This window comes from Chiloscyllium punctatum, chromosome 9, assembly GCF_047496795.1.
Source record: "Chiloscyllium punctatum isolate Juve2018m chromosome 9, sChiPun1.3, whole genome shotgun sequence".
Classification (NCBI taxonomy): Eukaryota; Metazoa; Chordata; class Chondrichthyes; order Orectolobiformes; family Hemiscylliidae; genus Chiloscyllium; species Chiloscyllium punctatum.
In genome coordinates, this window is record NC_092747.1 from 8,241,596 (window position 1) to 8,262,481 (window position 20,886).

Consider the following 20,886-nt stretch of genomic DNA (forward strand, 5'->3'; position numbering starts at 1 on the left):
TATAGAAAAGGTTGCCCCTCAAGTCCTGTTTAAAACCTCCTCCTCTGACCTTAGAGACATGCCCCCTAGCTTCGAACAGACAGTGGGGAGGGTCTGAGTGAGTTAGTGTTGGGGTAGAGCTGGTGGTTATCAGTGTACAGGTGAAAACAAACACTCTTGGATAATATCACTGTCTATACAGTGACCGTATTTCAAAAGAGTTGTATTGTATTGTCTGCAGAGCATTTTATAGCCCCATAGCTTTGGAAAAACTTCGACGGAAATGAACCCCAAGTGTACAATCCAAGTTGCACTCCAGTTCCAATCGTGAGGGAGTGCTGCAGTGGCAGGGGTGCAGCCTTTCAGAAGAGATTAAACCAAAGCCCTGTCTGCCTTATCTAAACTAGCAGACAGGCAGGAGGTTGGGAGACCACAGCAAGGCAGGCAGCATCAGGAGATGGAGAAGTCAACATTTTAGGTCCTTCAGGACCTAAAGCACTTCACAAACAATTAAGTACTTTGGGGTCCTGAAGATGGGTTACACCCAAAACATTGACTTCTCCACCTCCTGATGCTGCCTGCCTTGCTGTGTTCCTCCAGCCTCCTGCTGGTCTACTTTGGATTCCAGCATCTGCAGTTTTTTTTGTCTCTTATCATGTAAACTGAGCCGTAACACTTTTTCAAGGGAGAGTAAGAGAACCTGGCAAATGTTTATTTCCCCTCTAACATCATTCACAGGATTAACTGATCATTTTCACGTTGCACTTTGTGGGAGCTTGCTGTGCACAGAGCAGCTGCCACGTTTCCGACATTCTAACATTTCAAAAGTACTTCCTTGATTGTAAAGTGCTTTGGGACACCCTGAGGTCATAAGAGGATGTATGTTAATCTCTTTCTTTACCAAGCTTTCGGCATGCAGTCCTGTGGTTGATTCCCAGGTGAGCGGTTTAGAGTTGGCACAAGCCCAGGAACCACTCTTTTGTCAGCAGCGGGTAGCAGTCAGGAGGACCAGGAACCCTGACCGATATTAACCTCAGTGACGTTAAAAAGCAAATTGTAAAGAACCCCATTTTCTGCTGAAATCAGCTAACTCAACACAGCCCCAGGGCATTGAACACAGGGACCCCTCCCTTGCCTGCTCACAACTGATCCCATTTAAAATCGTGCATTTCAACCGTGGAGTTAGATTGTGTTCGAAAACAAATGCATCCCAGATGCAACATGAGTTTATGATCTTAGCTAACTTAGCGCTAAAAACTATTTGGTAACTGGATACCAAATACCACACAGTGCATTTTTAAAAATTCTTTCTTAAATAGACCTTGACCATCTCTCCAAATTGATGGAGAAAAGGTTAAACTTTGCGTTCTGTCTGCAGACTTTGACACAATGACCATCCTACACTCTGCTGGTGTTCAAATGGGTGAAATCGCTCTCACCAGCCTCTGTCCTTATTTCGTCATAGCCATAGAAACATTGACAATAAAATGTAAACACAGCAAATGATAGCCCCTTGTTATTGACCAGTCAACTATGTGGAACAGTCGCTTCCTACCCACCCTGTCCTTGCCCCTCTTCATCTTATACATCTCTCTCAGGTCCCCCTCGACCTTCTCCAAAGAAAACAATCTGAGCTTATCTCTACACATTTAAGTGGCTCCATACCAGACAGCGTCCTGGTGAATCTCCTCTGCACCCTCTCCCAAAGCAATCACATTCTTCCTAGAGTGCGGAGACATGAACTCCACACAGTAACTCCAGCTGGTGCCTCATCAATGTCCCGTATGGCTCCAACATCACCTCCCTGCTCTTAACGTAAATCAAAGCTGATAAAGGCAAGTGTCCCATTTTCCTGAAACTGAAAACGTTGAAGACTGACCGGATTGCTTTTGCATCCCATTGTTGACTTCATTCGTTCGCCACCAATACCATCCCTCATCTTGGCAACTGTTTCAGATGAAAGCAGACTTTTTGCAACCTTAGACCCAAAGAAGAGCTTCCATCAAATATTCACGACACGGGTATGGTCACCTTTTACCATCTCTGGAAAATTACTCCATCTCTGCCTCAGATCATCTGTTACTGAAGCCTTCATCGATGTCTTTGTTGCCTCCAGTGTCAGATAGTCCAACAGCCTCCTGAGTGACCTCCCTTGCCTGACCCTTTGCCAACTGGAGATCATCCAGACCCCTGCTGCCCAGATCCCTAAGTCCTGTTCACAGATCAGCCCAGTGCTCACTAAACATGCATGTGACAGCACCTGGTTAAACAGTGTCCCGATTTCACAATTCTCAGCCTTGTTTTCAAATGGGCTTGTCTCTCCCAATTTCAGGAATCTCTGTCCCCCCACAATACTCCACGGCAGAGTCACAAGGGTCTGCAACACGGAAAAAGGCCCTTCAGCCCATTGAGTCTGCACCGGTCAAAACAATCACCTAACTATTTTCATCATATTTCCCAGCACTTGCCCCTTCGCTGTGAATACCTTGGCATTTACACACCTCAGTTATTCAGAACCAAAAGCCTCTGTAATATGCTTCGAGTTTTCTCGATCTGTAAAAACCCAAACTCTGAAACTGAAGGCGTCTCCTGACTATTATTAAAGGCAGACAAGAGAAGGCCAAAGAAAGACACCTACGTTTTAAGAGACATCTAGACAATAAGGTGATGTTTTGTTGGAATCTCAACTCTGGTAGAAGTGCCCCTGGTCTCGATAACAAGAGGTCTAATTAATGGCCAGACAATGTTGCACTGCAGCCCTGCACCTAGCAGCAGTGTTGTTCAGAAGTGCAGCCATAAACAACTAGAGTCTTAGAGTTATAGAGATGTACAGCACAGATACAGACCCTTCCATCCAACTTGCCCATGCTGACCAAATACCCTAATCTAATCTAATCCCATTTTCCAGCATTTGGCCCATATCCCTCTAAACCCTTCCTATTCATATACCCATCCAGCCTCCACCACTTCCTCTGGCAGCTCATTCCATACACGACACCACCTTCTGAATGAAAAGGTTGCCCCTTAGGCCGCTTTGATATCTTTCCCCTACCATCCTAAACCTACGTGCTCAGTACAAAGGCTTCATCACAGATGATCAAAGTAATTGCCACCGCTCACAAATAAATTAAGTCAAGGTAATGAGGGGGAGTGGTGGTGTGGAGGGGTGGGAGGGTTGAAATGGGAGAGCAATCTGTACAATTCCGTCTTAACAGAGGGAGTCATGGGCCCCATGCCAGGTCACCTTCCCATTTGAGTCTTTATTTTACTTACCCATGGGATGTGGGCATTGCTGAATGGGCCCGTCCCTAGATACCCCTTGAGAAGGTGGGGATGAGCTGCCTTCTTGAACCACTGCAGTCCATGCAGATACACCCACAATGCCGTTAGGGAAGGAGTTCCAGGATTTTGACCCAGCAACAGTGAAGGAGCGGCGATATATTTCCAAGTCAGGATGGTGAGTGGCTTGGAGGGGAACTTGCAGGGGGTGATGTTCCCATGCATCTACTGCCCCTGTCCTAGATGGAAGTGGCCATTGGGTTGTGGATTATTCTTTGGATTTTGACGTAGCATTAGTTTGGGTAACGACTTAGGGATACAAGAATTCTCAATCCATAGTTCTCAGTTAACCAAAACATTGTAAATACAGAATCAATATTCAAAATTACCATTGACCCTGTATGGACACACATGCATGCATATTTATCACATGCACGATACATGTGCGTACACACATGACACATCGTATAATCACGTGTACACACACAACACTAATATTGCACACATACATATACACATGCAGCACGCATCATACAAACACATACAGATACTTTTCACAAAGCGTTCCACTGTGCCTCGGTAAACATTACAATAAATAAATTTAATTCAGATACTTACAGCCATCGAATGGCATGACAGACCCTCGTGTTGAGCAAGAGGGTACAGATAGATGCCAGCACACAGCCAAGTGCCACTCTCATTCTGCCAACGGTGTCTGAACCAAACCAACAGGAGGAACCTCGTCCCAGACCCCCTCCAAATCTGAATAGGTCCCGGGCCCGCTCTGTATCGAGATGAACCTGGAAAATGGAAGGTGGGTGTTGTCAGCCAGACAAGTAAATCAATATCAAAGCAGTCTCTAAATCTCTGTTGTATGTGATATATAAACACACAGATCAGGAGCAAGCCATTCGGCCCGTTGAGACTACTCCACCGTTTAATAAGGTCATGGCTAATCTAACTGAATTTACGTTCTCGCCTAACCCCAATGACCTTTCACCCCCTTTGTTTAACAAGAAGCTATTCATCTCTACCTTCTTAATGTTTCAAGACTCTGCTTCCCCCACATTTCCAAGACGTTTCCAAAGACTAGGATGGGTATATGAATAGGAAGGGTTTACAGGGACATGGGCCAAGTGCTGGCAAATTAAATTAGGATATCTGGTAGGCATGGACGAGTTGGATTGAAGAGTCTGTTTCCGTGCTGTACACACCTATGACCCTCTGACTTACAGAAACATATAAAAGTATGAAGGGTATAGATAGGATAGAAGTGGAAAGAATGTTTCCACTGATGGGTGAAACTAGGACAAGAGGGCAGAGCCTCAAGATTAGGGGAAGCAGATTTAGGACTGAATTGAGAATGAACGTCTTCACCCAGAGGGTTGTGAATCTAGGGAAGTCCTTGCCCAGTGAAATAGTTTAGGCAACCTCAGTAAAAGTTTTTAAAGCTAGGATAAATAATTTTTTTGAACAGTAAAGAGACACAACGAGACTGAGGGTCAGTGGAGTTGAGGCCATGAAAAGATCAGCCATGATCTTATTGAATAGCAGAGCTGGCTCGAGGGGCCAGATGGCCTACTCCTGCTCCTAGTTCTTACGTTGTTATGATTCTATGAGCCAGGCCCCTCTGAGTCAATAAAATGCTCTTCATCTCTGTTTTAAACTCCTGATCTTTAAACTCTGAATCCCTAATGCTAGACGCTCCTAGGAAAGGAACCCTCATATTTAAATCCACCCTGTCAAGATCACTCTCTAACTCTGTGAAACTCCAGTCGTTTGCAGTGTGCCCTGTGTAAGTGTTGAACATGGGTGTGAAGCCCAATTATAGACCTACATGGCATTCCCCAGTTGCAGGCAGGATTAATCAGCTAATTTTTCTCAAGACTCTCCAGTCTTTTTGCTTGTCTTTTGTCCTCAGCCGTCTGTATTTCTCATGATGCGAAGGAAACATTTCATTCCTTGAGAATAAGCACATAAGACTGGAAGTAGGCTATTCAGCCCATTGAATCTGCTCCTCCATTGAATGAGATCATGGCTGATCTGATAGTCCTCAACTCCACTTTCCTAACTTTCCTCAGTTCTGAGGAAGGGTCATTTGACCCAAAACATTAACTCTGATTTCTCTCCACAGATACTGCCAGACCTGCTGAGCTTTTCCAGCAATTCCTGTTTTGGTTCCTTTATTGATCTCTGCCATCTTGAATGTACCTAATGCTCCCTAGCATTTATTTCTTTTGTATTTTCCTTCCAAGATAGAGATGCCTGAGGTTTATCTTCAAGGAATTCTTGAACTCTAATCTCCGTCTGCCTTGCACACGGTGTTCAGATGTAGGAGTGAATTATTGCAAATGCTGGAATCTGTACCAAAAACCGCAAGTGCTAGAGATTACAGTGGGTCAGACAGCATCCATGGAGACAGAGAAAGCTTTTCCCTGGGTTGGGGGAGACCAAAACTAGAGGGCATAGGTTTAGGATAAGAGAGGAAAGATTTAAAAGGGACCTAAAGGGCAACTTTTTCACGCAGAATGTGGAGTATTTATGGAATGAGCTGCCACAAGAAGTGGTGGAGACTAGTACAATTACAACATTTAAAAGGCATCTGGATGGGTATATGAATAGGAAGGGTTTAGAGGGATATGGCCAAATGGGATTAGATTTATTTAGGATATCTGGTCAGCATAGATGAGTTGGACCGAAGGGTCTGTTTCCGTGCTGTATGTCTCTATGACTCTATGACTCTATGACACCAAATTTCTGATGATTAACAACGTGGTGCATCATCACACCAAGTTCCACCCGAAAACTGTGCTTCACAAAAATGAGTTGTAGCATTAAGCAGAGTGAACCAGTCACTGTTTTTAGCCACACTGACTGGTTTCAATAGAAAAAGTTTCACACACAATGCAATTAAATGTACCTCACGCAAGCCCAGTCACTTAACTCTCATCCCCCACCATTCAATAACCTTGGCACTTACACCTACATAACAACTAACTCACACTGTGGATTCACTGATTTCACCAACAAATGCTTAGGAAGCAAACACAATTACTGTACATGCTGGAATTGTAAGATTACAGACATGAACCTTTCTTAAGCACTTCTGCACTTAAGCTCAGTCAGTCTGGCAGCATCTGTGGAGAGAAATCAGAGTTAACGTTTCAGGTCGAGTGACCCTTCCTCAGAACACAGACCCAAAACTCTGATTTCTCTCTACAGATGCTGCCAAGCCTTTTATTTTTGTTTCTGACTTACAACATCTGCAGTTCTTTCAGTTTTCACTGCCAGCACTTGCTGATTAATCTTATTGAGCATTAATAATACAAAGTTTTCAAGAACACACCATGCAAATCTATGCATTGGAATCTGATAACCAATGACAGCATCTACTACTTTGATCTTTATTTACTAATCAGGGGTTCCCAGAATATTACCTGGGTCTCTGGATTAATAGTCCAGTGATAATAACCCTTGGCCATTGTCTCCACTAAAATAGTGTTAATAATGTTCAAGATTGTGTTTATTCAAAGGAAGATTCAAGTAGTCACTTGATAGTGCAGAACTTGAATATTCCTGATGAGAGACATGCCACTGAAACTTTTCAACTTCCACTCATCAGAGGCCAATGCAGGAGAGTCAAATTTCAAACAATCCCAAACACTAATATTACAGGAGAAAAGGATACCAATTGGTTGGCAAGTGTACTTTGCTAGGCCAACGTGTTGTCATGGCAAAAGCAATGGTGGATCTATATACTCCCCAAGCTCCTGGGCAATTCAAAAAGGAAAGAGGCCTGAATATATTGCTTTTGTTTATAGAGAAGTGTCCACGTGTTTGGATGTGTAAGACACAAGGATTCAGCAAATTTTCTCTCTTTCCAACAATATTCAAATATTTAAGACTCTTTAAAGAACGGAGAAATAATACCTTTCAGAGGTCTCACGAACTCAAAAGGAGGTTCTCAAGGGTAAGGTACCTGGAATGAGTAGATCATCCAGGTTGGCACTTGCTTCCCCACACTGTAGGAAGTGCTACATTGTCAGAAGTTCCACGTTTGGATAAAGTGTGAAACCTAATGACCGTATGTCCTCTTGGATTAATATAAAAAGTATCTCATGGCACTTGGCAATATTTCTCCTTACAGTCCTTGGCCTATCAATAGTTAGTCAAAAACCAACATCACTAAATGGAAGATCTTATTGCAGTTTATGAGAGCTTACTGTGTACAAATTGACTGCTGTGTTTCCTTTATTGACACAAAGCCATGCTTCAAGAATAATTCATTGACTGTAAAGTGCTCTTAGACAATCTGAAATTGTAGAACATATTATACACAGATTCAAGACCTTCTTTTGCATTTTTCTAAGTTCCTTCAAATGGCATCAACACGTGACCATAAACCACTCAGCTAGAGAGTGCAGGAGTGCAGCTGTGGTGGAGCAGCATTGAACGTCCAACTAACATGACCTTGCATGCTTTCAGACTTGAAAGATTGTTGAGCATAGGAAATAGGAGCAGTGATAGGCCATCCAGCCAATCAAGCTTGCTACACCACGTTCATGGTGGATTTTCTATCTCAAAGCCATATTTCTTGAATATTTGATGGATGCTGGAAAGAGAGGTGAGTTGCTGAAGCTTCTCTTCTTGCACATTCATAGTCAGCACCCATCCTCTGTAAACTACCCCCATACCCCTTGATATCTTGAATACCTACAGATATATCAATCTTGGTCTTGAATGTACTCAAAGACTGAGCTTCCAAAGCCCTCTGGGGTAAAGAATTCCAAAGGTTCACCACTCTCTGAATGAAGACCTGCCTCCTGATCTCTGTCGCAAATGGCCTGCTCCTTATTCTGAGACAGATGCCCTGGTTGTGGACATCTATCCAACTAGGGGAACATCTTCCTGTACTGACCCTGCAGGAATTTGGAATGTTTTGACAAGATTACCTCTCATTCTCCTGAACTCCAGTGAAATCAGATCCAGTTTCTCCAACGTCTCCTCACAGGACAAACCCACCACCCAGGGATTTGTCTGGTCATCCAATGCTACACTCCCTCAAGGGCAATTATATCCATCCTTAGGTAAAAGGAAGATAGAGTTACCATAATCTTAACAAACTTGCTCTCGCATTAGAGACAGGCACAATTGGTGGTGGTTTAACCTGAGGGTCACCACGAGGAGAGAAATTAAGAAGTTGTGTCCAGTTCTGGAATAGCACCCACGCTGTTGGAATTGCTCAGTACCACAGCCCAGCTGTCCAGCCAACTGAGCTAACTGACCACCAAGGTTTCATTTTCTCAATCTCTCCCCTGGCCTGAGGTCTGCTGACTGTTGGGTTAAACCAGCACCAGTTGTATTCTCCTAATGAGAGAGCAGCCTAATGGTTCTGAGGTAAGGAGATTAAAACTGTGCACAGTACTCCAGGTGCAGTTGCTGACATCTTTCCCTCTGCATGTAAATCCTCTCACAATAAAGAACAACATATCATTTGCTTTCCTTTTTATTGCTGCACCTGCATGTTAACTTTCTGTGAGTTATGAGCAAGAACATAATTTGCAGCATCAACACTTCCCACTCTCTCTCCAGTAAAGGAATACTCCACATTTTTGTTGCTCTCAGTTCGGTGGGTAATCTCACATTATATCCAGAGGATGATCAAACATTACAAGTGAACACAGTAACGTATTCAGATACAGAATCTGATCTCAATTTCAAATTAAACCACTTTTATCATCACATCCAAACTTGTTCTGGTCCTTGGGCCATTTGTGTGTATGGTTTTACAAAGAGTAGGGCACTTGTCCCTATAACGTCCCTGGGCTCATCTTCATTCGGGAACTACGCGGTGACATCGACCACAGTGTGGTGGTAGTGCCAATACCTTTGGACCTGAAGGCCCAGGATCAAGCTTGGAATGAAGAGTTTGAGTTATGAGGAGAGGCTGGATAGGCTGGGATTTTTTTCACTGGAGTATAGGAGGTTGAGAGGTGACATCACAGAAGTTATAAAATCATGAGGGTTATGGATATGGTGAATGCAACTGTCTTTTCCCTAGGGTGGGGTATTTCAAGATTAGAGGATGCATTTTTAAGGTGAGAGGAGAAAGATTTTAAAAAGACATAAGGGGCATTTTTTACACAGAGGGTGGTTCATGTGTGGAATGAACTGCCAGAGGAAGTGGAGGATGTGGGTACACTTATAACATCGGAAAGACATTTGGATAAGATTAGATTACTTACAGTGTGGAAACAGGCCCTTCGGGTCAACAAGTGCACACCGACCCACCGAAGCGCAACCCACCCAGACCCATTCTCCTACATCTTCCCCTTCACCTAACACTATGGGCAATTTAGCATGGCCAATTCGATGGGAGAAAACCGGAGCACCCGGAAGAAACCCACACAGAGAATGTGCAAACTCCACACAGTCAGTCACCTGAGGCGGGAATTGAACCTGCGTCTCGGGCGCTGTGAGGCAGCAGTGCTAACCACTGTGCCATCATGCCACCCACAAGTGCAGGAATAGGAAAGGTTTGGAGGAATATGAGTCAAGCACAGGCAGGTAGGGGCTAGTTTAGTTTGGGAACATGGTAAGCATGGACTAGTTGGAGCAAAGGGTCTGTTTCCATGCTGTATGACTCTTTGACTCGACGGACAGAGAACTGTGTCATAACATGTCCAAACAGGGGGCTGATTGGAAAAGGAACACGCAGCATCAGCTCACTGTGTTTATCTTACCAGGTACCTTCATCCCGCAACCTGCCCTTCTGTGGGTCTGTGTTGTTGGAATTTGGGAATCATGTTGAGGCATCTGACCATTTGCACATAATGGTGGTGTTGCAGCATTTTTTACACTCGTAAGGTCAAAGTCAGGTCCCTTTGCAGACCAACTCAATCCCAAAGAGCAGGCAATGTCACAGAGAGAGCCAAATGCCATCTCACCCTGACAGAATACTGGGTATCAGCAGAAATGGTGCTCTCGAAGTAATGAAAAAGGGAAGGAGAGAAGTTACATTTGTATAGTGCCTTTCAACACTTCAGGATATTCCAAAATACTTTACAGCCAATGAAGCACATTTGAAGTATAATTTGTAATTTAGGAAAGCACAGCAGCCAATCAGACAAGGTGGTAATAACCACTGTGCAGGTCACTCGGTTGACAGACCTGGATTTTGTAGACGGCACCACCTCGCAGGCTGAAGAACTGTGCACACTCAAACACATGACCAGCAGTCTTGAGAGGAGTGCTGCCAAAGGTGGTCTACACATTGGCTGCAAGAAAACCATGACAGCGATGAGGATGGCAGCAAGGGCTTCCTTGCCTTGCTGTCACATCACCATCAAACAACACTTCAGGACGTTGATAGCTTTGCCTCCTTGGAGGAACATCTCCAGGAAAGGGGAGATTGAGATTTAATTCCAATCGGGAAAACTAATTTTGCATGCAGTTGGTTTTCCAGTGGCCACACTCAGCATAAACACCATCAGCACAACCATGGAGCTACATAGCCATTGGGAGGCTACCAATTACACACTCTCACAGTGAGACACGGAGAAGAACAGAACCATAGAAACCTACAGTGTGGAAACAGGCCATGTGGCCCGTTGGGTCTGCACCAACTCTCTGAAGAGCATCCCACCCAGACCCTGGCCCCTACTCATAGCCCTGCATTTCTCATGGCTAATGCACCAAGCCTGCACATCCGTGGACACTATGGGACAATCTCCCATGGCCGATCCAAAGTCCTGCACATCTTTAGATTGTGGGAGTAAACCGGAGCACCTGAAGGAAACCCGCACAGACACAAGAGAATGTGCAAACTCCACCCAGACAGTCGTCTGAGGCTGGAATTGAACTGGGGTCCCTGGCTCTGTGAGGCAGCTGTGCTAACCACTGAGCAACATGAGCAAAGGTGTCATGTAAGTTGGGCATCTTCCTCCAGCACAGCCAGATCAGATCCTGGGCATCACCTGGAGCAATTACAGTACCAATGAAGGAGAGCTCCACAGGACTGGTCAGAGGTGCCTAAAGGAAAATGTGATAGAGAGCGGGCAGAGGCTGACTGTGCAGCTATTTCACCAAGGTACACCCTGGCAGAGCGCCAGCTGGATGTACACCACCAGGTGGGAAAACAAAACAAGGTTGGCCAAAAGGGACCTGGTGAAGTACATTGAAGGAGGACATGGGGGAGCAGGACACCAGTGAACTGTAGTGGAGGACAACGCAGTCGTCTGGGACAGTTGGCAGTGTCCCACACTCGAGCACAGGAATAGGGTCTATGTTAGTGACAAGGGGAGAACCACCACCCTATCCTTTTGCATGTAAACTTGGGAAACCTGACATCCACCTGAGAGAGTAGATGGAGCACGCCCTTAACACCTCATTGAATAGCACTCTGACAGTATAGCAGTCCCTCTGTACGGCATCAGCCTAGATTCCAGGCTCTCCAGACTGGGATTTGAAGTCATGTCTCAGAGGGAATTGTGCCACGCGGCAATGATAGTTAATCTGGGGTTGCATTGACCAGGCAGTTGATTGGATCCCACCCCCTGACTTCAGACCACGGGACAGCCAAGGTCTGAGAAACTGAGGAAGGGAGATATGGTTAAGCAGGGTCACATTCTAATGAAGTGTTGCTACCTTCAGGACAGAGCGAGCAAAGAGAAAAAGTGGGAGACTCTATTTTTTAAAAAAATGTCTTTGGATACAGAGGAAGGAGCTAAAGAGAAATAAAGCTGTTGGAATGACCTCTGTAGAGCTAGGCACTGTGTCCAACAGTTGTATCTGTACAGGGCTGCAGAGTCCAGCTTAGCGATGATTAGCCTCAACTAACTCAAAGACCTTCCTGCAATATTCGTCAACACTCAACAGTTTTTCACATAATGGGGACATTCCTTTCGGGAGCAGTGCCTACCCCACCAACCAGAATCCTCACAGGAACTCGCCAGTCATTAATCCTTCACTACGTCCACCTCAATCCACACCTGAGACCATTCTCCACAGGATCCCAGCTTTGCTAGACTAGCCTTACTTCGTGCTAGTGCAGAGGCATTGAGAACAATGGCCAAAGGATCAGTGAACTTGGTATTGACCTCAGAGAGAACACTGTGGACCAGTTTGAGCAAGCTACAGGAACCACTCCAGTTCATCTGTGCTGCTGTCCACTCCCCTGCTGGAAGGCTTACAGTGTCACTGGAAATAAAGCCGGTGATCAGCCTTGACAAAGCCGTTTACAGAGACAATAGTGGATTTGATTCCCCAGTCAGTATTTTTAGCCACACCAATTCACATTCAGAAGGAAGGTCCTCTTAAACAAGTTCTAAACACATTCATTAACCTGTTCGATTAGGGCAGACCCAGGATGAATGTGAACTCATTAACCTTCGCACTAAAAATAGCACAGAGCCATTTGACACCCACAACTATTATCACCTGGCCTATTACCAAACACACTTACAGGAAAAGTATACTGTACTTAGAATCAACTAGGCAAAAGTGAGGACTGCAGATGCTGGAAATTAGAGCCTAGATTAGAGTGGTGCTGGAAAAGCACAGCAGGTCTGGCCACACCGTGCTCCTCGGATGCTGCCTGACCTGCTGTGCTTTTCCAGCACCACTCTACTCTGTTTTTAGAATCAGTGCATTTTCATATTGAGTCATATGGTTTCAGTCTAAAAATTAAGTGTTAACTGTTCATAGTGATATGAACCCGAAAAACGATTAAATTTATGCAGTACGTTTCACCAATTCCCAAGTGCACCACACCAATTAAATACCTTTGAAGCAAAAGCAGTAATGATCATTTTGAATCCAGGGACCCTTCTTTAGAAATACTTTTGAAATGAAGTTTATGAAGGGCATAGACAAGATAAACAGGAAGACCCCTATCTCACTGCTGGAGGGAACAATGGCTCATGGGGAGGGGGGAGGGGCAGCATAGATTTAAGGGAAGGGGCTGGAGGTTTAAAGGGGAGGTGAGGAATTTTCTTTTCATCAAGAAAGTAGTGGGTATCTGGAACTTACTGCCTGTAAGGATGGTAGAGTCAGAAACCCTCCTAAGTATTTAAGAAGTATTTAGATTTTTGTTCTCACATCATCATTGCTTCTTTTGCATAAAATTTTAAATCGATGCCCTTTTGTTCATTATCCTTTATCGAGCAGGATCATTTTCTCCTTATCTACACTGCCCAGCTCGCTTACGATTTTGAAAATCTCTATCAAATCTCCTCTCAGCCTTCCTCTCTCCAAGGAGAACAGTCTCAACGTCTTCAACCTATCCTCGTGAAGTTCCTCTTTCCTTCTGCACTCTCTCCACTGCTTTCACTGTAAAGTCATGCCCACAACCACACACTGTACTCCAGCTGAGGTCTAACTGTGGGTTGACATAAACCACACAGACTGCAGCTCCCCACCAGCTTCTCCAGGGCAGTTTGAGAAGAGGCAGCTAATATCGGCCTTGCCAGTGATGTTCACGATCTGAAGATGAAGAAAAATGACCAAAGGGAGGGGAATTGGTGATTGTAACATGATCCTATTGTGCCCTTCCCCAAACTCTCCAACTCCTATTCTACAAGTACACCCCCTCACCAAAACAATTCCTCTGATGGGACATATAATATTCAGCACTGGGGCTGATGATGCCTCATCAGGGAATCAGTCTTGTTTTTCTCTCCATAGTTTTTCTAGCCCTCTGGTTTCATTCTTACAATGACATTGTTAATTTTGATTTGATTTGAGTTATTATTGTCACATGTGCCAAGGTACAGTGAAAAGCATTGTTTTGCGTGCTGCACAGGTAGATCAACTCACACAAAGTCCCTCAGGATAATCGAATGGAGTGCAGGATATAGTGTCACAGCTGCAGAGAAGCTGTAGGGCGGGATTCACATTAAAATTTGAGAGGGTCCGATCAAAAGTTTGATAACAGCTGGGAAGAAGCTGTTCTTGAATCTGGTGGTGTGTGTATTCAAACATTTGCATCAATGTTCTTTCAAATATTGTTAATTTTATACCAAACTTTTATATCAATAATTATATTATTTTAATGGAGACAAACAGGAAACTTTTTCTGACTTATCCCAGTAATTTGCAACTATTGCAGTGATTTTCATCTTCTTGGGGTGACCTGTCAGCTATAAGTTACTTCTGACATCACGCGCAGCTTGGGGATAAATGACAAATTAGTTGTACAGGCTTTTCAGGACACTGGAAGATTATGCTTGAATTATTATAGCTGAGCAGGCAGACAGCAATTTAATTTAGGCCCCAGAATCATCTGAACCTGAGGTGATTAAAGTTTCCATGATTATTTTGAGTGTTAGAATAGTTTATGCCTGACTGGAAGGACAACAGCTCCAACAATGCAGCACTCTCTGAGTCCTGCACCAGAAATAGTCGCTTAGCTCAGGCATTTGAGTCCTGAAGTGCAACTTAATCCTACAATCTTCTGATTTAGAAGCTGCAAGTGAGTCACCCTGAAACTTGACTTGTTGATGCTTAAAGATCGAAACTTACTGCTGTGCAGAACGCACTGCCTGGGAGGACATTGGGGGTAAATTCAACAGCAAGTTTCTAAAAGGGAATTGGATAAGATGCTGAGGAAGATAAATGGGATGCTTTCATTGGGTGAGCTAATACAAAAGCAGGGGTGTAATGTTGGAACTGTATAAGACACTGGGCAAGCCACAGTTGGGGTTCGGTGTACATATCTGGTCATGACATTACAGGAAGGAGATAATTGCTCTGGACAGGGAGTACAGATGCGATTTACAATAACATCACCGGTGCATGAAAGTCAAAGGAAAATTTGGATTGGCCAGGATTGTTTTCTTTAGAATCGAGGTGTGGATTATTGGGGTGTACAAAATATTGAGGGCTTGGACAAAGTGGTCAGGGAGGACCTGTTTTTCCCTAACAGAGAGGGCATGGGTTTAAGGTGGCTAGTAGAAGGATTAGAGGGAAAATGGTTTTACCAGAGGGGAGTGAATGTCTGGAATTCTCTGCTCAGTTTGGGAATTGACCCAAAGGGAAAGGGAACCTGGGTCTGCCCCTGCAAGGTTAAGACCATAAGAAACAGGAGTGGAAATAAGGCCATACAGTCCATCGAGTAAACTCCGCCATTCAATCATGGCTGATAGGCATTTCAACGCAACTTACCCGCGCTCTCCCCATATCCTTTAATTCCTTGCAAGATTAAGAATTTATCAATCTCTGCCTTGAAGACCTTTAACTTCTCCACTCCCCCCACCTCAGTACGACCCCAGTCAATGTGCAATTATGAGACCAGAAGACACAGGAGCAGTGGTAGGCCATTCAGCCCATCAAGTCTGCTCCACCATTCAATGAGGTCATGGCTGATCTGATAATCCTTAACTCCACTTTGCTGCCTTTTCCCCATTAGCCTTCATAGAATCCCTACAATGCGGAACCAGGCCATTCTGCCCATCAAGTCCATACCAACTCTCCAAAGAGTAGCCAATCCAGACCCACCTATCCCTATAACCCTGTATTTCCCATGGCCAATTCACCTAACCTGCACATCTTTGGACTGTAGGAGGAAACCCATGCAGACATGGGGAGAATGTGCAAACTCCACATGGCTCAAGGCTGAAATCGAACTCAAATCCCTGATGCTGTGATTAGCCTTGATTCCTTTCCTGATTAAAAGTCTATCTCAGCTTTGAATACATTTAAGATCCGGACTCTACAGCCTTCTGAGGTAAAGAATTCGACAGGTGCACTACCGTTTGGAGAAGAAATTCCTCCTCATCTCTGTCTTAAATGGGTGACCCCTTCTTCTGAGATTACGTCTCCTGGTCCTCGACTCTCCCAGAAGGGGAAACAAACTTTCCACATCTATCAATATCTCTCAATCCTGATAAAAATCTTGGATGTTCCAATAAAGTCAGCTCTCATTCTTCTCGGCTCCAATGAATACAGACTCAACCTCTTCACATCCTCTCCTTGTAAGAAAATCCCTCCACTCCTAGTTACAGTTTAGAAAAACTTCTCTGGACTACATTCAATGCCAGTATATCTTTCTATTTGATTTGGTTTATTGTAGTCACCTGTACCTAAATTCAGTGAAAAGCTTTGTTTTACAAGCAGTACAGGCTGATCATAGCAGACTGGGACACACAGATCATATGATGTTCAGACAGAGTGGGATATACAAGGTCCTTAGGTAAAGGGCCCAGAACATCACAAGATTCCAGCTGAAGTCTGACAAGGATTCTGAAGAAGGATTCTAATCTCAAAATGCTAACTCTGTTTCTCTCTCACAGATGCTGCTGAGTTTCTCCAGTAATTTCTGTTTTGATTTGTTTCACGTTTCCAGCCTCCACATTTTTTTGTTTTATTTTAATAGATTAACTAGTTTCTTTATTCATCATGGGATGAGGGTGTCACTGGCTGGGCTAGCATTTATTGCCCATCCCTAATTGCCCAGAGGGCAGTTAAGAGTCAACCACATTGCTGTCACATGTAGGCCAGACCAGGTAAGGATGGCAGTTTCCCTCACTAAAGGACATGAGTGAACCAGATGGGTGTTCCGACAATCAACAATGGATTCCTGGTCATCATTTGATTCATAATTCCAGATATTTTATTGAATTCAAGTTATACTATGGTAGGATTTGAACCCAGGTCCTGGGAAGATGACCTCAGTCTCTGAATTAACAGTCCAGCAAAAATGCCACTAGGCTGTCACCTCATCTAAACAAATGCCTTGTATAGTTTTAGCAAGACCTCCTTATTTTCATACTCTATTCCCTTTGAAATAAAGAATGCTTAGTGGCACATTATAGAATCATGCAATTCACCCCAGAAGGGTTCCAGCAGAGAATGAGGCCACTCTGCTCTACTTGCTCATGCAGAATCTCTGAAAGAAGTCATTGCCAACCCTCTAGGATTGCCCTGGAATCTCCAGCAATTGAAATTTCCATCACAATCAAAGCTTAGGAAAAATATCAGACGTCTTCCAACTATGTTTCCTTTTCAATAAAGATTTTGCTAGTTATTAAAGTACTGGTGATGATTCTGTTGTGATTAATCCAAATTGGCTAACACAGAATCCACTTCATTTCCAATTGGTTGCAGACAATAATGAGATGGACCAATGGCACAGGGTGGCAGATTGGTGAGGAGTCACATGATTACACCTCAAGGAATCATAGAATCCCCACAGTATGGAAGCAGGTCAATTAAATCCCACCCAGACCTAACTCCCAACCCTATCCCAGTAAACCCTGCATTTCCCATGGCTAACCCATCTGACAATACTTGGAGACTATGGGCAATCTCCCATGGCCAATCCACCTAACCTGCACATCTTTGGCCTGTGGGAGGAAACCAATGCAGACACAAGGAGAACGTGTAAACTCCAGAAAGACAGTCCCTGAGGCTGGAATTGAACCTGAGTCCCTAGCACTGTGAGGCAGCAGTGATAACCACTGAGCCACCATGCCACCCCCGAACGTATGAAACCAGAGCTTACCATATCTAAAGATTTTGTTTTTGGAGGCTTTCTATTCAATTGGATTGAGTGCCTTGGCACAAGAGCTGTCCTTAAGAATAGTAGTTCAAAAAGAGGTTATGTAATAACGATGGGAATGGGGTGGGAATCAATGAAGATAGGCCACTTTGAAAAGAAAAGGAAGCAATTCTGAAAAGGTGAGGAGTGACGAGAATAATCTAATCAGGCCGCTTCCTGCCCCAGCAAGATGTGAGTGAGGAATCAAATGGCATCAGCCTCACAGCTGATTGCAATTGTGCTCCTGAATGCCATTATGCAAGCAAACCTGCAAATCCCGTTACTTAACGATGTGTAAAGTATCACACCTTCATGAAAATGCAGAAGGTTTGTGTATTGCAGAGCTGCTGTTCCCATCAGATGAAGAACTTGCCATTGACAAAGGACATAATAGTGGCAGGTCAAGACAAAGGGAAGAATTGACCTGTGCTTTGTTTGTTTGATGGGAACAAGCTGACAGTGCTATGTTCATTCAATATTTTATCAGCATTGAGTACAAACGTGAGGCAGTCATGGGAAAGATTCATTTTATTCTCTCATTGGGTCTCAGCTGGAGAATTGATAGAATCCCTACAGTGTGGAAACAGGCCATTCTGCCCGACAAGTCCACACCGACCCTCCGAAGACCATCCCACCCAGACCTGTTCCCCTACATTTCCCATGGCTAATGCACCTAACCTACACATCCCTGAACACAATGGGCAATTTAGGAAGGTCAATTCACCTACCCTACACATCTTTGGATTGTGGGAGGAAACCCACACAGACACAGGGAGAATGTGCAAATTCCACAGACACTCGCCCGAGGCTGGAATCAAACCTGAGTCCTTGATACTGTGAGGCAGCAGTGCTAACCACTGAGTCACCATGTGTACCACACTTGTCAAAGTGTACACAATGAGAAAATTCAGAGAGGGTGCAGGGGGAGAGACTCCAGTTACATGTAGAATTTACAAAATCTCCCTTGTTTCCTTTAGATAGGATAAGGCTAAGGGTGCCCTGGGAGGGCTCAGAGGAGGGGTCACTGGACTGAAAATGTTAACCCTGTATCTCTCTCCACAGACATTGCTGGAAAGATCAAAAATAGGAGCAGGAGTAGGCTATTTGGCCCTCCAAGCCTGCTCCACCATTCAATATGATCATGGTTGATCATCCAACTCAGTCCCCTATTCCAATTCCTCCCCTTTTGATTTCTTTAGCCCCAAGAGCTATATCGAAAATGAACAGCTGATTAGTCCCAATTCCCTCCGTCCTCTCCACAAATTACCTTCTTTAGTTTTCTGTTTGAATGCAGGAGTGACCCTGAGTACCACAGCCCAAACCCTCCTAGTTCAAATGGTCTCAACCATTTTCTGCGGCAGAGATATCCACTCTCTGGGTGAAGGCATATCTCATCATCTCTGTTCTAAATGACTAGCCCTATATCCTTCAGCTATGATCCCTAGCTCTGAACTCCCAATAAGGGGGGAAATCCTTGCATGTTTATTTGCCCTGCTGAGTTTCTCCAGGGCTTCCTGGTTTTATTTCAGGTCTCCATATTTTGTATGTTGTACTCCAGTAAATAAAGGTATTTTGCCTTTACTTTAAGGTTAAGGGGAGATCTAATGGAGATCTTCAAATTTCCAAGATATTTTGATAGAGTAGATAAGCCGAGTCTGTTTCCTGTTGGAGAAGAGAGATTAAGAATACAGATTAAGATACCTGAACAATGAACCAGAGTGCGAGAAGGACCAGTTAATCTTATGCAATGGGTGGAGATCTGGAATTCTGTGCCTCCTGAGACAGATTGAACATAGGGACAGGAGTAGGCCATTCAGCCCCTCAAGCCTGTTCCATCATTAAATGAGATCATGGCTGACCTGCCACCTCACTCCATATACAAAGAAACCTCGATTTTCCGAAGGACACGCGCAGGCAGTATTTCATTCAATTAATCAAATTCTGGATAATTGAATGCTGGATAATATTGTTTAGCTAAGCATTGCGATCTTGTCAAATGATCTGATATTTGGATAATCGAGGTTCCTCTGTACCCGCCTTTAGCCCATATCCTTTAACACTGTCATTTAACAAAAATGGAGCTATCTCATATTTACAATTAACAATGACTGGACAGAAACTTTCAAATCCAGATAAATATATGAAAAGGGAAAAGGATAATAAAGTTATGGAGCAAGAGTAATGGAGGTCTTGAGGAGGTAGTGTCCCTGCCTCTGAGCAACAGCTTCAGGTTCAAGTCCCACTCCAGAACCTGTCGGTCAAGGGAGGTGCATTTGGTGCCAACCTGTAAATCCTTCCAACACATGCCACCAGCAGCTGGCAGGACTGGGAGGTTGTCCTGGTCGGCCAAGTGACATCTTCCATCTCTATCCATAGCTCCAGACTGCAAGGTGCTTGTAAACGTTTATGTTGCCAGAGCAACCAAGAGTTCGTTTGGTGGAGTTGGCTGGACAGGCGCTGTGGATCAAGTTGATACCAACAGCACAAGTTTCAATTCCAATTTGAACTAGGAGGGTTTGGGCTGTGGTACTCGGGGTCACTCCTGCATTCAAACTGAAAACTAAAGAAGGTAATTTGTGGAGAGGACGGAGGGAATGGGACTAATCAGCTGTTCATTTCAAAGACCAGACACAAGTACGGTTGGCCAAGTACTCTCCTGCTGAACTTGAATTATTCAGTTTAACATGAACCATTCAGCCCATCTAACTTCTGCTGTTGACCATACTGTACATGAGTCTCCTGCTGTTCCATCCATCACACCCCAATCTTTTAACAAATCTTTCTAACTTCTTATGATTAGATTAGATTACTTACAGTGGGGAAACAGGCCCTTCGGCCCAACAAGTCCACACCAACCCGCCGAAGTGCAACCCACCCAGACCCATTCCCCTAAACCTAACACTGCGGGCAATTTAGCATGGCCAATTCACCTAACCTGCACATTTTTTGGACTGTGGGAGGAAACCCACACACACACACGGGGAGAATGTGCAAACTCCACAAAGTCAGTCGCCTGAGGCGGGAATTGAACCCGGGTCTCTGGCGCTGTGAGGCAGCAGTGCTAACCCACCATGCCGCCCACAGATTATAAC

General features: G+C 44.3%; 1 protein-coding gene across 2 annotated transcripts in view; it reads right to left on the reverse strand.

Moving 5' to 3' along the window:
* Nucleotides 1-20,886, reverse strand: part of wnt11 (wingless-type MMTV integration site family, member 11) — a 113,346-nt gene that overhangs the window by 85,534 nt on the left and 6,926 nt on the right. For both annotated transcript variants that reach the window (XM_072576816.1, XM_072576815.1), the window contains exon 2: nt 3,877-4,058. In XM_072576816.1, the coding sequence (XP_072432917.1) occupies nt 3,877-3,959 (83 nt within the window). In that variant the 5' untranslated portion in view covers nt 3,960-4,058. The remainder of the gene's footprint in view (nt 1-3,876; nt 4,059-20,886) is intronic.